The sequence below is a fragment of the Anomaloglossus baeobatrachus genome, chromosome 2 (genome assembly GCF_048569485.1).
Source record: "Anomaloglossus baeobatrachus isolate aAnoBae1 chromosome 2, aAnoBae1.hap1, whole genome shotgun sequence".
Lineage (NCBI taxonomy): Eukaryota > Metazoa > Chordata > Amphibia > Anura > Aromobatidae > Anomaloglossus > Anomaloglossus baeobatrachus.
Window position 1 is genome coordinate 740138455 of NC_134354.1, and position 16758 is coordinate 740155212.

Genomic DNA, 16758 nt, shown 5'->3' on the forward strand with positions numbered 1-16758 from the left:
CTGCCTGTTCTCCGATTGCAGGGAAGCAGCTATAATCAGGGGCTGTCTGATACTAGGCAGCAGGGAGCAGACCATACCCCAATGTGTTATGTAACTTCCCAGAGAGGAGGGGGAGCAGCAAAGAGCAGCTCCTGTCACACTGAATTACGGGAAGTGGGAAGATATGAAACAGCATTGTGCATCTATGCATATGTTTTTGTGAACATAATGATATACCATAGTAAACAAGGCCTGATCTACGGTATACGAGAGATTTCTACTGCACATTTGGGAAACAGCTGGAATCTTTACTGCCTAGAAGCTACAAGTTTATAACTTTTGATGTGTTTGTGGCTCAGGACTAAAGGAGAATTAAAAAAAATAACAAAAAACAAAATTGGTTTAGAAATACACCGGGGGCAAGTCTACGGATAATAAAGAGACTGGAAAAGCAAAAGTTTATGTACGGTGTAAAGAAAAATAGCCATGTAGGACAGCGGGAGTGTTAAGGTGATTTCAGGTTTATTGCGCTCGTGTTTTATTTTGGATGACCTTTCCTCTAAAATGATATCCATAATTATCTGCAAATGTACCGTATGATAGTGGAGCTTATAAAAGGGATACAAAAATATAGTACAAATTTGCTGAAGAAATAATTGTTCAAAGGGGTTTTCCATGATAAATCTGACCTTAGGCTCAAGCTGGAAATCCCAAGTGTAATTGGTAGGGTCTGACCCAAACCTTGCGCCCCACTGGGGGAATGCGACTAAACTTCAGCACTGGACATGGGGGAAAATATGAAGGCACAGCAGTTCCCTGATACACACTAATGCAGTTGGTTTTCACTTTTTGCATTGGCTAGAGGAACTGTATACTAACCTTATTTTTGTGTAAAGGCGCACTATCCTGCCTTATCTAAGACTCATGCTATCTTTAACTGATCACTCCCTACAAGTGATATACGTAGGCTACCTCTCCAATTCAATGAGCCTTTCTGGGCCTCATTATGGGGATTAGTATGGGTCTTGGCATTTGGTACCCTAACCCGCCTGTATGGGATGTCTTTTGTTTTCTTGAAGTCTGTAATGAGCATGTACAAGTCATTGTGAAGAGAGGAAGCTGCTGTGTATAGAGTTGTTACCTGTAATAATACTCCTGCCTCTGATAAGGAGGCTGCTGAAAACTCTTCCTGATAGGGCAGTAATTATGGCCAAGATTCTTTGAATTGTTTTTGCCAGATTTGTGGCATAAAACACTTTTCAAAGTCGCCAAACGTTTGTGGCACTCAAAGTTGCGGAAAAATGTTGCTATTTTTTCACGACCATTTTAACCTGCTCCATCAAAATGGGAGGAACCTGGGCATTGTGGGGTGTGATGATCTCACTGATTTTAAAGGGAAACTAACCTACTCGCTTGCGAGGCCGTCCAGGCCGATGGACGGCACTGTTTTTGACCCAGTGCCTCCTCTCTTGTGATCGCCGTCCTCCATCTTACTACATGTGGATGACTTATTCTAAGTCGTCCACACAGTGTCCTCCATTGCTCTCTTGTGCACTTCTCTCTGCCTTGTTAAGGGCAAATGAAAGTATTGTAGTGCACATGTCGTCTTTGACCTTTCTCCGCACCTGCACATTACAGTGCTTTGCTCTGACCACAGCAGGGTAAAGAGAAGTGCACAGGAGTGTAATGGAGGACACTGTGTGGATGATGTAGGGCGTGTTATCCACAAGAAGCAGGGCAGGAGGATGATGATCCCAAAGTAGAGGAGATGCCAGGTCAAGACCAGAGATGCACATCAGATTGGACTGGACTGCCCCGCAGGTTAGCAGGTGGCAGATTCTCTTTATCTTAAAGAAGTCGTTCACCCATATTTATTATTGGCCACAACGATATTATGTTGAGAAACAAGGTTTCTCTCAAATACCTTGTGTTGCCAATAGTGCCTGTGAGCGGCGCTATTGCTGGCTGCTGTTCCCCATTGCCTGGCCCCTGGGCTCCGTGAACTCTGTGATCCGGTGATATCACGTCAACTTCGTGCTCACCTGACATCACCGTGGCTGGCCCTAGTCTCCATGAGTGACTTGTGTGTGGGCAGAGTTTCACCGCTGGTCACTGCCCTTCATCCCTCCCGCTTGCGGCGCTCTGCAGCGAAGGAGTAGGGAGCAGGGACATTAGCTGTGAGGAACAGGGAAACTCCGCCAACAGCCCAGTAACTCAGAGACTGGGGCCGGTCATGGTGATGTGATGTGAGGTGAGCAGGAAGTTGACGTGACATAATTAGATCCTCGAGGTCACGGAGCCCGGGAGTCAGGCGATGGGGAAGAGTGGACCACAATAGCGCCGCTCACAGACACTATTGGCAGCACAAGGTATTTGAGAGAAACCTTGTTTCTCAACATATCATTGTGACCAATAATGAATGTGGGTGAACCACCCCTTTAAGCCAGATATGTTACTCCAGTCTCTGACTAATGTAATATATCTGGTGAGGTGCATGGAGGTTAATGATTGTGAAAAATTGCACCTAATTTATTAATTGGCATGTAGCTCTTAATGCATTAAGCCCATCTTACTCTTGCACACCTATAATTTAGGACTGGGGTGTACAACGTCAGTCTTAGACAAGGTTCACATTTCCGTCAATTTGTATCAGTCACAATCCGCGGCTCTGGTAAACAACGGAATCCATTTGGCGGATTCCGTTCTTCCCATAGACTTGTATGAGCAGCGGATTGTGACTGATTACCTTGTGATGCATCCTCCGCCCGACTGATCAGTCGTGGAAAGACTGACCGTCGGGCGGCAGAAACGCATAGTGTAACGTTTTTTGAGCAGCGGAATCCTTAAGATTTCGGTGCGCATGCTCTCTCTCGTGGCCGAACGATCAGCTGATCGCCCGGCGGCCGCCTTCTGTGAGCGATCAGCTGATCGCCCGGCGGCCGCCTTCTGTGAGCGATCAGCTGATCACCCGGCGGCCGCCTTCTGTGAGCGATCAGCTGATCGCCCGGCGGCCGCCTTCTGTGAGCGATCAGCTGATCGCCCGGCGGCCGGCTTCTGTGAGCGATCAGCTGATCACCTGGCGGCAGGCTTCTGTGAGCGATCAGCTGATCACCCGACGGCCGGCTTCTGTGAGCGATCAGCTGATCGCTCTCATTAGCCGGCCGCCGGGAGATCATCTGTTCACTCTCAAAAGCCGGTGGCCGGCTATTGTGAATGATCAGCTGATCGTTCTCTCTCTCACGTTTTACAACGGAGTCCGACAATGAATTCTTTCTTGTCATCCGTTGCACAACGCATCAGTCATATTCGTCAAGCAATGCATGTGACTGATGCAAAACAACGGAAATGTGAACCTAGCCTTATTGAATAGAACCCTGTGAATCTAAAGTAGACCCAGTGGCAATTTTTTTTTTTTTTATGAATATTAAATAAAAAAGGTGCCCCAAAAGGAAAACACAAAAACCGGATTCAAAAACAAAGCCATTTTATTACAACTCATTTGTTTTAAATTCCTTACCTTCTGATAATAGTGAGATGACTCTGCTTACCCCGTCCTGGTCTACACAGCAAATCTGAAAAGTGACCTGCAATAATGTTGAAACTTCATTCTATTATGTGGCTGGTGTAAAATTGGAATATAACAAGATTACTTATATATGGATAGTCAGTAAAGAATTTTATTTTTTTATAACGACCTGATGTCATTTTTATGATAAAATGCCTTTCATGTTCTCTAATGTAGTAACCGTCCGTTTCCCCACCAGGTTTTTTTTTACAATTTTACAGCATTTCGAAAAGTTCTTTAAAATTTTCTGACTACACTCGGAATGTTCGTTTTGATATTACTTATTGGCACTTTCGATGTCCTGCTCACCATTACTGTTCTCCTTACCTGGTCTCGTTAACACCTCCCATGTTTTAGTGGTTACAATTCATTAAAGCAAAATATCACAGCCTGGGACGAGGAGACATCTGGAGCAACGGAATCAAACAAGATTTTACACTTCTTAATTAAAACCCAGCGTGTGGAAACGGAAGGCCGGGGCGAATAAAAATAGAACTTTCTTCTTGAGTAATACAATTTAGATATAAAATGATGAGCTCTGGAAACAGCTTGCGAAATTAGAAATGATCAAGATATTAGATTTCCTGTTTATTACTCAGCTGTTCACTCCTCAGTTACAAAGGGCAAAAAGTTATTGTGGCCACAGTTCTGAGTCTTGTGTTAGATGATCTTTTGTGCGGGTTGGTTACTTAGTACAGTGAAGATAGGGATATGTCACTCCTGGAAATTATAGGTGCTCGGACAGGATCCCACTCCATGTAGAGAATCCGGCACTCAGGAAATGTTGCAAATTGTGATTTATTTATTTTTTTCGTTTTACTTTGTGGTCAAGTGGAAAAGTATGTAGACGTGACGTTTCGATCTGAGACCTTTATCATACGTAAACTTGATGTCAAACCAAGGCTGAGACAGACAAAGGAGAATGGCGCTATGTAGGACTATTAATGACTAGGTCATCTAATGACCTCAGGATAATGTGGCCTATTGGATCCTGCTATCTGCAGGGTCTATCAGGCTCCATCAGTGAGTCACTGACAGGTCTCATGTATTGCAGTACAGGAGTACACAGTGCATCAGACCATCTTTATTAAGGGGTTTTGCTGCATCCTGTTAGTGCATTTGATTCTGTGGCCTGGGCAGGTAAACAACATTGCCCTTTTTTTTTCTGTGAATTAGTTTTGAATTTTTTGGGGGAAAGTAAATTCCTCTTTTTGTGGTTTAGCTTTTATACCAGTGATCAAACTAAGTTACAGCTCTCAGAATGTGGCGATACAAATACATTTTTGTAAAATATCGTTTTTAGTGTGTAAAACTAGCAACACATAAATAACATGCCACTCACATCAGCGGTATTTTGCCATGTCCGGCACAAATGTGTTTCAGTTCCATTCATTTACAATGGAAGCGCGGCAAGATGCGGTCACATGCGGTTGGTTGCATGCGGCATATGTGACCGCATGTTGTCGCGCTTCCATTGTACATTAATGGAACTGAAAAGCATTTGTGCCGTATCCGGCTTTCCGGCAAAATACCGCTGACGTGAGCGGCGCTTTATAAACAAAAAGTTATAAATCTGGAATTGCTGTAACTGTACTGACCCAAAGAATAAATTGGTGTCATAAGTCTTACCACACAGTGAACTGCACAAAAAAAAAATAACTGAATTACTAGTTTTTGTTCATTTTTCTTTTGAAAAATGTGAATAAAAAATGATCAAAAAAGTTATATACCCCAAAATGTTGCCAAAAATCTCCAACTCCTCATGTAAAAAATAAGCCCTCATACAGCTCTATTCAACAAAAAATGTAAAAAGTTGAGTTTCCACGTAAATCCCAAAAACTGGAAAATGGACAAAACCCACTATGGAACCTCTCACTATAATGAGGTGGATGGAGACTCTTTGAATTGCGTTTGATCTTTGTTTTGGTGGTCTCCCATCATTTTAGAAGTTTCTTTAGTGCCCAATTTTGGTTGCGCCAAAAAAGATGGATACCTCCAGAACAAACGCCAAAGTGTCTCCATCTGCGTCAATATAGTGATTTTTTTTTTTTTCCGTCAATGCTTTCATCTAAATTGCACTTTTTGGGATTTTACACGGAAACCCCAACGTAAGTGCTCACCACAGAACACAAGAATGTGATCCCAGCCTTTTACTGGAAGCAATCAAAAATGTTATGTACCCCAAAAGGTTACCAATAAAAGCCCTAACTTATCCCGCACCAAACCAGCCCCAATCAGGGCCATAATCTGTCACTGGAAATATCGGCGGTTCCCAACAGCCAAAACGCGCTCTTTCCTGCTCAGCCCTACCTTTTTGCCAAACAGTAGTTTCCTGTGATATATTGCACATTATCGCGTTCAGGAGAAATTGCACAATAAATTGTGGAGTCCATTTTCATCTTTTAACCATTGTGTAACTGACAGATTTGCAGCTGGTAAAACAAAATTTAAATTTTACCACTAAAATGTTATATTTCCATGTCCCAATGTTAAGAAATTCTGTGAGGCACCTGTAGTTTGATAACTCAATACATCCCTAGATGAATTCCTTAAGCAGTGAAGTTTCTAATAAGGGGTCACTTTGGGAGTTTCTGCTGATTTTGGCACCTCCGGGGCTATGGTAATGGAGCTTACATTTGATAATAGTATCTGTGTTCTGAAAACCAAGTAGTGCTCCTTCTCATCCAACCCCCACCGTGTGCTCAAACAGTAGTGTACAGGCACATATGGGCTTCTACCACAATCAGTAAAACCTAACAAATTGTCCTGACCGTGTTTATCCTTTGTGTGAAATAAAACTTTGGGGCTAAAGTAACATTTTAGCTGTGAAATACCTATGCTTTTCGTTTTCACGGCTCAATCTGACTAATTTTTCAAATTGCGTCAAATGTGGGTGGATCTGCATTTTTGGCACCTTAGGTGCGCTGCAATTGCATCACGGTGTGAACATTTGCATTCCAAAACTTAAATGGTGCTGTTTGCTTTCCAAGTTTTGACATGCACCCAAACATTAGTTTTTGACCATGTATGGGGCAACAAGGTGTTCTGGAGAAATTGTGCAGCAAATTATGGGGTCCATTTTCTCCTATTATCCATTGTCAGAATTACAAATTTGGGGTTAAAACTACATTGTAGCTGAAAATAATGTAATTGTTTTCACATTCAGTTTCAAAAAGTTCTGTGAAAAACTTGTGGGTTCAAAATGCTCAACATACCTCTACATAAATTCATTGCAGGCTCTAGTTTTCAAAATGGGGTCAGTTGTGGGGGTTTCTAATGTTTGGTACCTCAGGGGCCCTGTAAATGCGACATGGTGCCTGTAATCTCTTTCAGACTAATTTGTGTTCCAAAATTACAATATTACTCCTTTCATTCTGAGACCTCCTGTTTGTCCAAACAGAACTTTTTGACTACATGTGGGGTATCGCCGCGCTCAGAAAAAAGCGGGTAAACAAACTGTTGGTTCCACCTTTTGGTTTTACATCTTTGAAAAGTAAATCATTTGGAGGTAAAGCAACATTTTTGTGAAATGAAAAGTTTCAATATGACAATTTAATATCAAATTATGTGAACTAGCTGTTTGTTCAAAATGTTCACTATAGTAAAATCCTTGAGGGGTCCAGTTTTCAAAATAGGGTCAATTGTGGAGGGTTTCTGCTGTTTAGGTACCTTTTATGGGCCCTGTAAATGTGACATAGTGCCCGCAATCTATTTCAGCTAAATTTGTATTCCAAAATTTAAATATTGCTCCTTTCTTTCCGAGCCCGGCCATGTGTCCAAACAGAGATTTCTGACCACATTTGGGGTATCAGCGTACTCAGAAGAAATTGGATAACAAATTTTGGGGGCCTTTTTGTTATGCTGTCCATTTTAAAAGTGATATTACTGAGGCTAAAGCAACATTTTAGAGTAAAAATTAAATTTTATTTCCGTTCCATCTTTGTCACAATGACTATTAGATAGCGGGGAACCGGGGATCCTAAGCTGAACCTCAGGCTTAGTGGCCCCCATGCTATCCCTAATCTCAGGAATACTCCTAATGGTAGAGAGGTCTGAGTCTCCTTCCTGGCCCTGCTTCTGAATAGTACTGATCTGTTTCCCCCTCCCCTAGGAAGGGACAGGACAAGAGTGTGTTGAAAATCACAGAAATAGACAGACAGGGGAAACCAAAACTCTGACACATAGCACGCACACACAGAGCGGATAATACAATAAGAGATTAGGAGGAAAGGTGAAAATTGTCTCAATCACTAACAAGTTAACCAAAATCTAGACAATGGATTCAGTAATAACGAATTCTTAAGCTGAATCACAATTTCTATACAACCAAGTGTATCAATAAACCCGCGGAGCGTTTTACTTGTCATTGCAGTTCATTACCGTGAACCATATCTGTTACTAGCGATGTGCTCATTACAGGAAGATCTAAGACCTTTCCTGTTCCCCCGTAGCTGTAAAGATGGTCTGAGCCGTATAGATCACTCAAAGTAATTGTCTAGCTGCATATTAGCACAGATTGCTGCATGATGTTCATTCTGGGAATTGAACCTCTAGCGATTCCCTGACTCCTTTATATATGACTCTGTGTGTGGCCACTTCATAGCAAATGGGTCATTAGAGGATATTTCGGGCTAATTGACATTTGGAAAGTGTTGTAAGCTGTTTATAAGTTGCAAATCTTATCAGCGGGAGGCAGATATGTCGGACACACAAATCCAGATTTTTCTCTGTTACTTTGTCTTTAATTTCTCAAAGGGATCAGAGAGACGTATGAATTAACTCAATTGTGTAGTTGGGAGCATGTAGTTGCGTTCATAATTGGGAGACTTTGCCCACGTTTCCAAATTGCTGATGTTTATTTTCTACTCGTTGAACCGTGTTATAGATTAGGCCCCGACGGTACGTGCTCATAGACGCACAATTTATATTTTGTGTCACTAACTACAAAGGCTAAAAGTTTACCTAAAGTAAAACATGTAATTATTCTGAAGTTTTCTAATCTCTTCTGCATCATTTAACTCTGTTTCTGAATGTGGAATGTGTTTTGAGAAAAAAAAGTTATATATACAGTACAGACCAAAAGTTTGGACACACCACCTCATTCAAAACTTTTTCATAATTTTCATTGACTCTAAAAATTGTAGATTCACATTTAAGGCATCAAAACTATGAATTAACACATGTGGAATGAAATACTTAAAATAGTGTGAAACAACTGAAAATATGTCTTATATTCTAGGTTCTTCAAAGTAGCCACCTTTTGCTTTGATTACTGCTTTGCACACTCTTGGCATGCTCTTGATGAGCTTCAAGAGGTAGTCACCGGAAATGGTTTTCCAACAGTGTTGAAGGAGTTCCCAGAGATGCTTAGCACTTGTTGGCCCTTTTGCCTTCACTCTGCGGTTCAGCTCACCCCAAACCATCTCGATTGGGTTCAGGTCATGTGACTGGAGGCCAGGTCATCTGGCGTAGCACCCCATCACTCTCCTTCTTAGTCAAATAGCCCTTACACAGCCTGGAGGTGTGTTTGGGGTCATTGTCCTGTTGAAAAATAAATTATGGTCCAACTAAACGCAAACCGGATGGAATAGCACGACGCTGCAAGATGCTGTGGTAGGCATGCTGGTTCAGTATACCTTCAATTTTTAATAAATCCCCAACAGTGTCACCAGCAAAGCAGCCCCACACCATCACACCTCCTCCTCCATGCTTCACAGTGGGAACCAGGCATGTAGAGTCCATCCGTTCACCTTTTCTACAAAGACATGGTGGTTGGATCCAAAGATCTCAAATTTGGACTCATCAGAGCAAAGCACAGATTTCCACTGGTCTACTGTCCATTCCCTGTGTTCTTTAGCCAGATACATATATATATATAGATATATATATATATATATATATCTCTATCTATATCTATATATATATATGTGTGTGTATATATATATATAATGTGTGTGTATATATATATATATATATATATATATATATATATATATATATAATGTATATGTATGTGTGTGGGTGTGATAAAGGGAATATGTCACCAGATTTGTCCCCTATAAGCTGCGGCCACCAACGGTACGGTTCTATATACCGCATTCCAGAATACTGTATATAAAAGCTCTGTATAACGTAAAAAACAGCATTCATTATACTCATCTAGGGTGCGGTCTGTTTCAATGGGCATCGCTGGTCTCGGTTTGGCATCTCCTATCTTGTGAGCGTCGTCCTCCTTTCCTGCTTCATGTGGATGACCCGTCCTACATCTCCCACACAGAGGTTTGCATTGTGCTCCTGCGCACGCACACTTCTCTCTACCCTGCTGAGGGCAGATCAAAACATTGTAGTGCGCATGCGTTGGCAGTCTTTGACCTTTCCTTGCACCTGCGCATTACAGTACTTTGCTGTGCCAGCAGCAGGCCAGAGAGAAGTGCGCAGGAGCACAATGGAGGACTCTGTGTGGGGAAATTGGGGGGAATTATCCACACAAAGCAAGTAGGTGGACGGAAATGGCAATAAGTGAGGTGGCACGGGACCGAGACCAGACTGCACCACCCTGCAGGTGAGTATAATAAAAGCTGTTTGTTATACAAAGAGGCTTGGGCACTTATATACAGCATTCTACAATTCTGTATATAAGGACTCACTGGTTTAAAGGGAACAAATCTTGTGACAGATTCTCTGTAATCTTAAAGGGGATTGTCACAATATCTCCACTCAGTGCATCTTGGACGCACTGAGTCTATTTGTTGTACTTTGGAATCAGGACGTGCTGACCTGTCAGTTTGGTGATTGACCTCTCAGTTATCCAATCATCCAACCAGCCAATACTGGAAGGCACTGGGTTTTCTCAGGTGTTCTGTGTGATTGCCCAGCTACTTAGCTGAGCAGATAATCCCAGAACTGTGCCAGTCGTAGCATTTTGTTCAATAGTGCTTTCTGGCCTAGTTTATCTGCACTTTGTGATCTCATCTAACCTTCCATTTGCCTTGTCCCTTTGCTCTGATCTCCTATCCTCCTGGTATTCTGAACATGGACTGTGACCTGACTACGCCTCTGTCTATCCCCTAAATTCTTGACGTGCTCTCTTGGTACCTGACCCCGGAACATTTGACTACCATGCCTCGCGACTTGTCCTTATAGCATCACAGGGAATAGTAGGTCCAAAACAAAGGAAAATAAAGTGTAATTTCCTTGGCTACAGATGTCAGAATTCTGGCTCAATTTGTGACAAAAAGATATTCCTTCTATACCTTGCACCACATTTTTCTATGTGTTTTAAACATGGTTGTTCTTCACACTCGTTAAAAGGTCATGGCCCATGGTAAGTGGCCAGGGGAAGGGCTGAGGCTTTAATTGCAATTCCATGTACTGAAATCGGTTCACAAAGCAATGTCTTATTTTAATACAAAGTAAGCCATCTGTTAGATGATGTAAACTTAGAATTGACAGTCTAATGATGTGCCAAATTCATCATCAAAAAGTGAGAAACTTTTGTAAATCCGCCCCAATGTAAATAATACCCCATAGACACATGACCACTCCCCACAACTGTGTGCTCATGTGTTTTCAATAGGCAGAGACGAGAAAATTTCCATGCAGATTAGTCTGGAAACAAAAGTATTGGGCTTTTAAAGCATCGCTCCAGTGTTTTTTTTTTGTTATATATATTTTTTTTTTTTTTTTATTTCACCGCTGGAGTGGTGCTTTAAATCAATGTCCCCTAGTCCTATACTCACTCTCTTCCTTCTTCATCTGCGATCGTTGACGCTCCGTTCGGTCTCTGCATGATCGTGGCCTGCCAGTAGCTCTAGTGTTTCATGGAGCGCGTCGAAGGTCAACAATCAATGCAAATCTATGAGAGCCTCATTCTGACTCTCATAGACCTGCACTCAGAGCTTGTGACGCAACTTCTCACTTCCGGCCAGTCAGCAATTGCAGTCACAGTCACAAGATGGCGCAGCAGGACCAGAGCGGTGTCTGTAAAAGATGAAGATGTTGGAGGGTGTGTGTAAGACTGGACAGGGGACTTAGTTTAAAAGTAACACTCTAGCGCTCAAAAAAAATATGGTGCTTTAGATTTCAACTGCCTGATCCTTATTTGAGAGTGTGGAGCACCCCCATATACATCAAATGGTTGGTCCATTGCTCGAGTAGTTAAGTTCAGTTGACTTTCATCTAATGTGAGGGCCTTAACTCTTAGGGGTACTTTACACGTTGCGACATCGCATCCGAAATATTGTCGGGGTCACGTTGTTGGTGACGCACATCCGACGCCGGTAACTACATCGCAAGGTGTAAATTCCAGATGCGCCGATAAACGATCGCAAAAGCATCGAAAATTGGTGATCTGTGTAGCGTCGGTCATTTTCATAATGTCGGGTTGACCGCAGGTACGATGTTGTTTGTCACTCCTGCGGCAGCACACATTACTGTGTGTAAACCCGCAGGAGCGACAAACCTCTCCTTACCTGCGTCCCGACGGTAATGCGGAAGGGAGAAGGTGGGCGTAATGTTACGTACCGCTCATCTCCACCCCTCCGCTTCTATTGGCCGGCCGATTAGTGACGTCGCGGTGACATCGCTGTGACGCTGAACGCACCTCCCCCGTGAAGGAGGGATAGTTCGGCAGTCACAGCGACGTTGCCAAGCAGGTATGTGCATGTGAAGCTGCCGTAGCGATAATGTTCGCTACGGCAGCAATCACCACATATCGCATGTGCGACGGGGGCGGGTACTATCGCGCTGTGTCACACCGTGTAAAGTACCCCTTAGATTCTCCTCTTGCGGTGCGTGTTATGCAGGACACATGTTCGTGCGTGTTAAGGGTTTATGAGGGGTAGTTGGGTGTCAGTTTGGTTTTTTTTTTTTAACATTGGAAAGCAGATTATCCCCTTCTCGAAAACAAACACTGACCCAGTCATACACCTAATTCATAAAATGCTAATTAATCTGTATGTTTTTTGGGATTGTATTAAAAATGATCACTTTGACTTCTAAACCCGATTTACACAGATTCTGCCGTCATAAGGAGCACATTTTTATTAGACCCTTGAACTTACAAAGTGGAATTATTTTTTCATTTTTTTGAATAGTACATGGTAGACCTCACAGTTTACACACCATGGAGTACACACGATTTGTATTGGGAGAGTTCTGATTTCAGCTAAAATTGATGGAATCTGAGCAACGTTGGTTAGAATCTAATGCGATGACTAATTCCAAGGAAACATTTCAGCCAATAGGGATCAAAATATGATCTATAGATCCCACGTAATATGTACTGCATTCTGTAGAAAGCTTATTAATTTGTTTTTTCTTTTTTTAAAGTGACCATGAGGAGACTCCATCCAGAAAGAGAACTTTCCCCAGCAAGTCCAGTGGCTCAGTAGAAACAAAAGTGGCTGCCAAAAAGAGGAAGACGACTCCAAAATTGGAGGAACCATTCGAGCCACTAAACACAGGACTTTCCCTTCGAGAGGATGAGGAACTGGTCATGCATCTTCTAAGCAACAGAAGCTAATTATTTGACCACCCAGTTTGTCTTGGTCATCTCCCCCATCAAATCAGTTTCACTTTAAGGAAATACAGTAGCCTGTAACATTGGAGAATGGAAGCTAAGAAAGTGCTACGTATAAGGACCATCACATACAATATTAGCTGAGCATGTATTTAAAAAAATAAAAATAAAGTTTTTCAATGTTTGAAAATATTAATAAAACAGAATCTGTAACCCTAAATTTTATATTAAATCTACCATAAAGGTCTATAAATAATACATTTCCACATAGAGGTATAGTAGAAAACAATAGCTGTTGGCTACCCAACATGGTACAGACTCTGCTGCAGTAAAAGGCTCGTCAAGTTTTGAAATCCTGAGAGATCTTTTTAGGACCTTCATATTTTGGCCGCAATGGAGAGTGACAACCGAGATACCCTCTCCTGAAGACCGTTCCTGCATTACACAGACAATATATTGATTGTTAACGTGGCACTGTACAATGTCCAATGGCGCCGAAGTGAAAAATCTGCAAGGTTTCCCAATGGATTACAGCCGATCGAGGAACTTGGCAAGGAGACATTTTTCAACTTTTTGTCGAGAGGTTGTTGAATTGGAGGAGAGTTTCCATGTCACCGTAATTCCCTGTCATTGGGTTCACCTATTTTATGGCAAGCACCTTAACACCAATCGGATACTAGCAAGTAACTAAACTCTCAAAGATGAAATATGGATGTGACATAACCCAATATTCAGACTATATAAAGACAATAACAGATGCAAGGATAACATTTTTTCTTAGTGTAAGATTTATGGCACGTCTTACTGATTATCAGTAAGGTTATCCTATAAAAAAATGGTATTTTTGGGTCATTTATGCTTTCGATGATGTGTTAAACTATCAGAATTTGTGGCCTGCAGACTATAAACCTCAGCGCTGCAGTATTTGAGCTACATATTCCTATCACAGGGCCAGGAATGAAGGTAAAATGTGAAAATTTTAGACAATGGCTTGTGTTCTTGACGTTGATCTCTGTGAAATAGCTATCTTCTTGTTTTCTATTTTTGCTGTTTTTTTAAACAATTTTTATTCTATTCTAGTATCTGAAAATATATATTTTACGGAATAAAAAGTTATGATTATACTCTTCTAATACTGTTATGTTGAAGTCAGAATAGGTGCAGCTACCTTTTTTTTTTTTTTTTTGTCAGATACATTTTTATTGCATTTTTAAAACTTTCATAAACATAACAAATTGTGAGGGTAGTCCTCACAGATACCCCCTCCCCTCCCTCCACTCTCTTCCGGTCGACAGTCTTACCCCTCCACTCTCTATATCCCTCTTTATTCACATAATTACCCGCCCTCCTTATCTCTCAGCCACTGCGATCTTTCCTTTCCTACCTATCGTCTAAGGCGGGCTTTGCACGTTGCGACATCGCAAGCCGATGCTGCGATGTTACACGCGATAGTCCCTGCCCCCGTCGCAGGTACGATATCTTGTGATACCTGGTGTAGTGAAAATTATCACTACGCCAGCTTCACATGCACTCACCCGCCCTGCGACCGTCGCTCTGGCCGGCGACCCGCCTCCTTCCTAAGGGGGCGGGTCGTGCGGCGTCATAGCGACGTCACACGGCAGGCGGCCAATAGGAGCGGAGGGGCGGAGATGAGCAGGATGTAAACATCCCGCCCACCTCCTCCCTTCCGTAGAGCCGCTGGCAGCAGGTAAGGTGAAGTTCCTCGCTCCTGCGGCTTCATACACAGCGATGTATGCTGCCGCAGGAACGAGGAACAACATCGTACCTGTCGCAGCACCCGCATTATGGAAACGTCGGAGCCTGCACCGATGATACGGTAACGACACTTTTCCCTGCCGCCCATGACAGCACCACATGAGAGATAGGTTCCGCCCACATCAGGACAGGAAACCCACTGATAAAAAGGCGGTACCTCTCCTCCACATCAGTTTGGTTTCCTGTCCTGGTATATTCTCATCGCCCCCTTCTGGCCGAAACGGGCGTGGTTTTACTGGCTGCGGACACTGTCTCTGGTGGATCCTTGGGTTCTCCCGGACGCCCCTCATCTCCTGTCCCAGGGCCCAGTCCGTCACCCCCCCGACCCGGCTCTCCATTTGACGGCTTGGCGTTTGAGCGGCGGCTGCTAGCTCGACGGGGGTTTTCCTCTTGCCTAATCGATACTCTTCTTCGCAGTAGGAAAGCGGTCACCACGGCCATTTACGGTAGGGTCTGGAAGCGTTTTCTCCTTCAGTCGGGGGCTCGGGCGGAGGGCCCCCCTCCTATCTCGGCTATTCTCGAATTCCTCCAGAGGGGGTTGGAATTGGGGCTCTCCACCAGTACGCTCAAGGTGCAGGTATCGGCCTTAGGGGCACTGTTTCATTGTAGTCTGGCGCAGAATGAATGGATTTGCCGGTTCATTAAATCTAAGTCCAGGTCTGTACCTGTTCAGGCTCCCAGGGTTCCCCCATGGGACCTTAATTTAGTGTTGGATGCCCTCACAGGGCCTCCGTTTGAGCCCTTAGGGGAAGTCCCTCTCAAACTGCTGTCCCTTAAGGTTTTTCTCCTCGTCGCACTCACCTCGGCCAGGCGGGTGGGGGATCTCCAAGCCTTGTCTGTGGTTCACCCTTATACCCAGATTCTGGATGATAGGGTAGTGTTGCGGACTGATCCCTTCTACTTGCCCAAGGTTTCTACACCTTTTCATAGGTCCCAAGAGATCGTGCTCCCTTCCCTCTGTGACCCCCCTCGGAACGAGGAGGAGGCTAGGTTACACACGTTGGATGTCCGGAGGGCCTTAGTCACGTACCTAGATAGGACTAGGGAATGGAGGAAGTCTCAGGTCCTGTTTGTCACTTTTCAGGGGCAGTCCAGGGGGCATGGGGCTTCTAAGGCTACCTTGGCCAGATGGGTCAGGGATGCCATCGGTTTGGCGTACTCGGCTAAAGACGCCACTCCTCCTCCGGGCATAAGGGCGCACTCCACTAGAGCGGTGTCTACGTCTTGGGCGGAGAGGGCGGATGCCTCTCTTGACCAGATCTGTCGGGCGGCTACTTGGTCGTCTCCTGGGACTTTCTTTCGGCACTATAGGCTGGACTTGTCCTCCACAACTGACCTTTCCTTTGGGAGACGGGTCTTGCAGGCGGTGGTCCCTCCCTAAGGTGGATGGTCTATTTAAATCTCTCATGTGGTGCTGTCATGGGCGGCAGGGAAAAATCTTAATTACTCACCGGTAATGGGATTTTCAATAGCCCATGACAGCACCCTTAGTTCCCCCCCTATTCACTGGTTGTGGGCACCCTTCGGGGAGTGTTAGTTATGGGTGTTTTTCCTTGGGTGGTGGTATGATTAATCTGTTTCTTGTGTTTTGTTGGTCCTCTCTGGCTCTGAAAACCTACTGATGTGGAGGAGAGGTACCGCCTTTTTATCAGTGGGTTTCCTGTCCTGATGTGGGCGGAACCTATCTCTCATGTGGTGCTGTCATGGGCTATTGAAAATCCCATTACCGGTGAGTAATTAAGATTTTTGCGCTCGTTCATCGTATCATCTAGGATTTACACACTACGACATCGCAAGTGACTCCGGATGTGCGTCACTTTCGATTTGACCCCACCGACATCGCACCTGCGATGTCGTAGTGTGCAAAGCCGCCCTAAATATCCTTTCTTTCAGTAGATCAAATGACGCTAATCCTGGA

The 16758-nt window shown here is 43.7% G+C and overlaps 1 protein-coding gene across 1 annotated transcript in view; it reads left to right on the top strand.

The window, feature by feature from the left end:
* Positions 1-14194, top strand: part of DDX10 (DEAD-box helicase 10) — a 349483-nt gene extending 335289 nt beyond the window's left edge. The window contains exon 18 of the mRNA XM_075337422.1: positions 12875-14194. Within this exon, the coding sequence (XP_075193537.1) occupies positions 12875-13067 (193 nt within the window). The 3' untranslated portion in view covers positions 13068-14194. The remainder of the gene's footprint in view (positions 1-12874) is intronic.
* The last annotated feature ends 2564 nt before the right edge of the window (positions 14195-16758 follow it).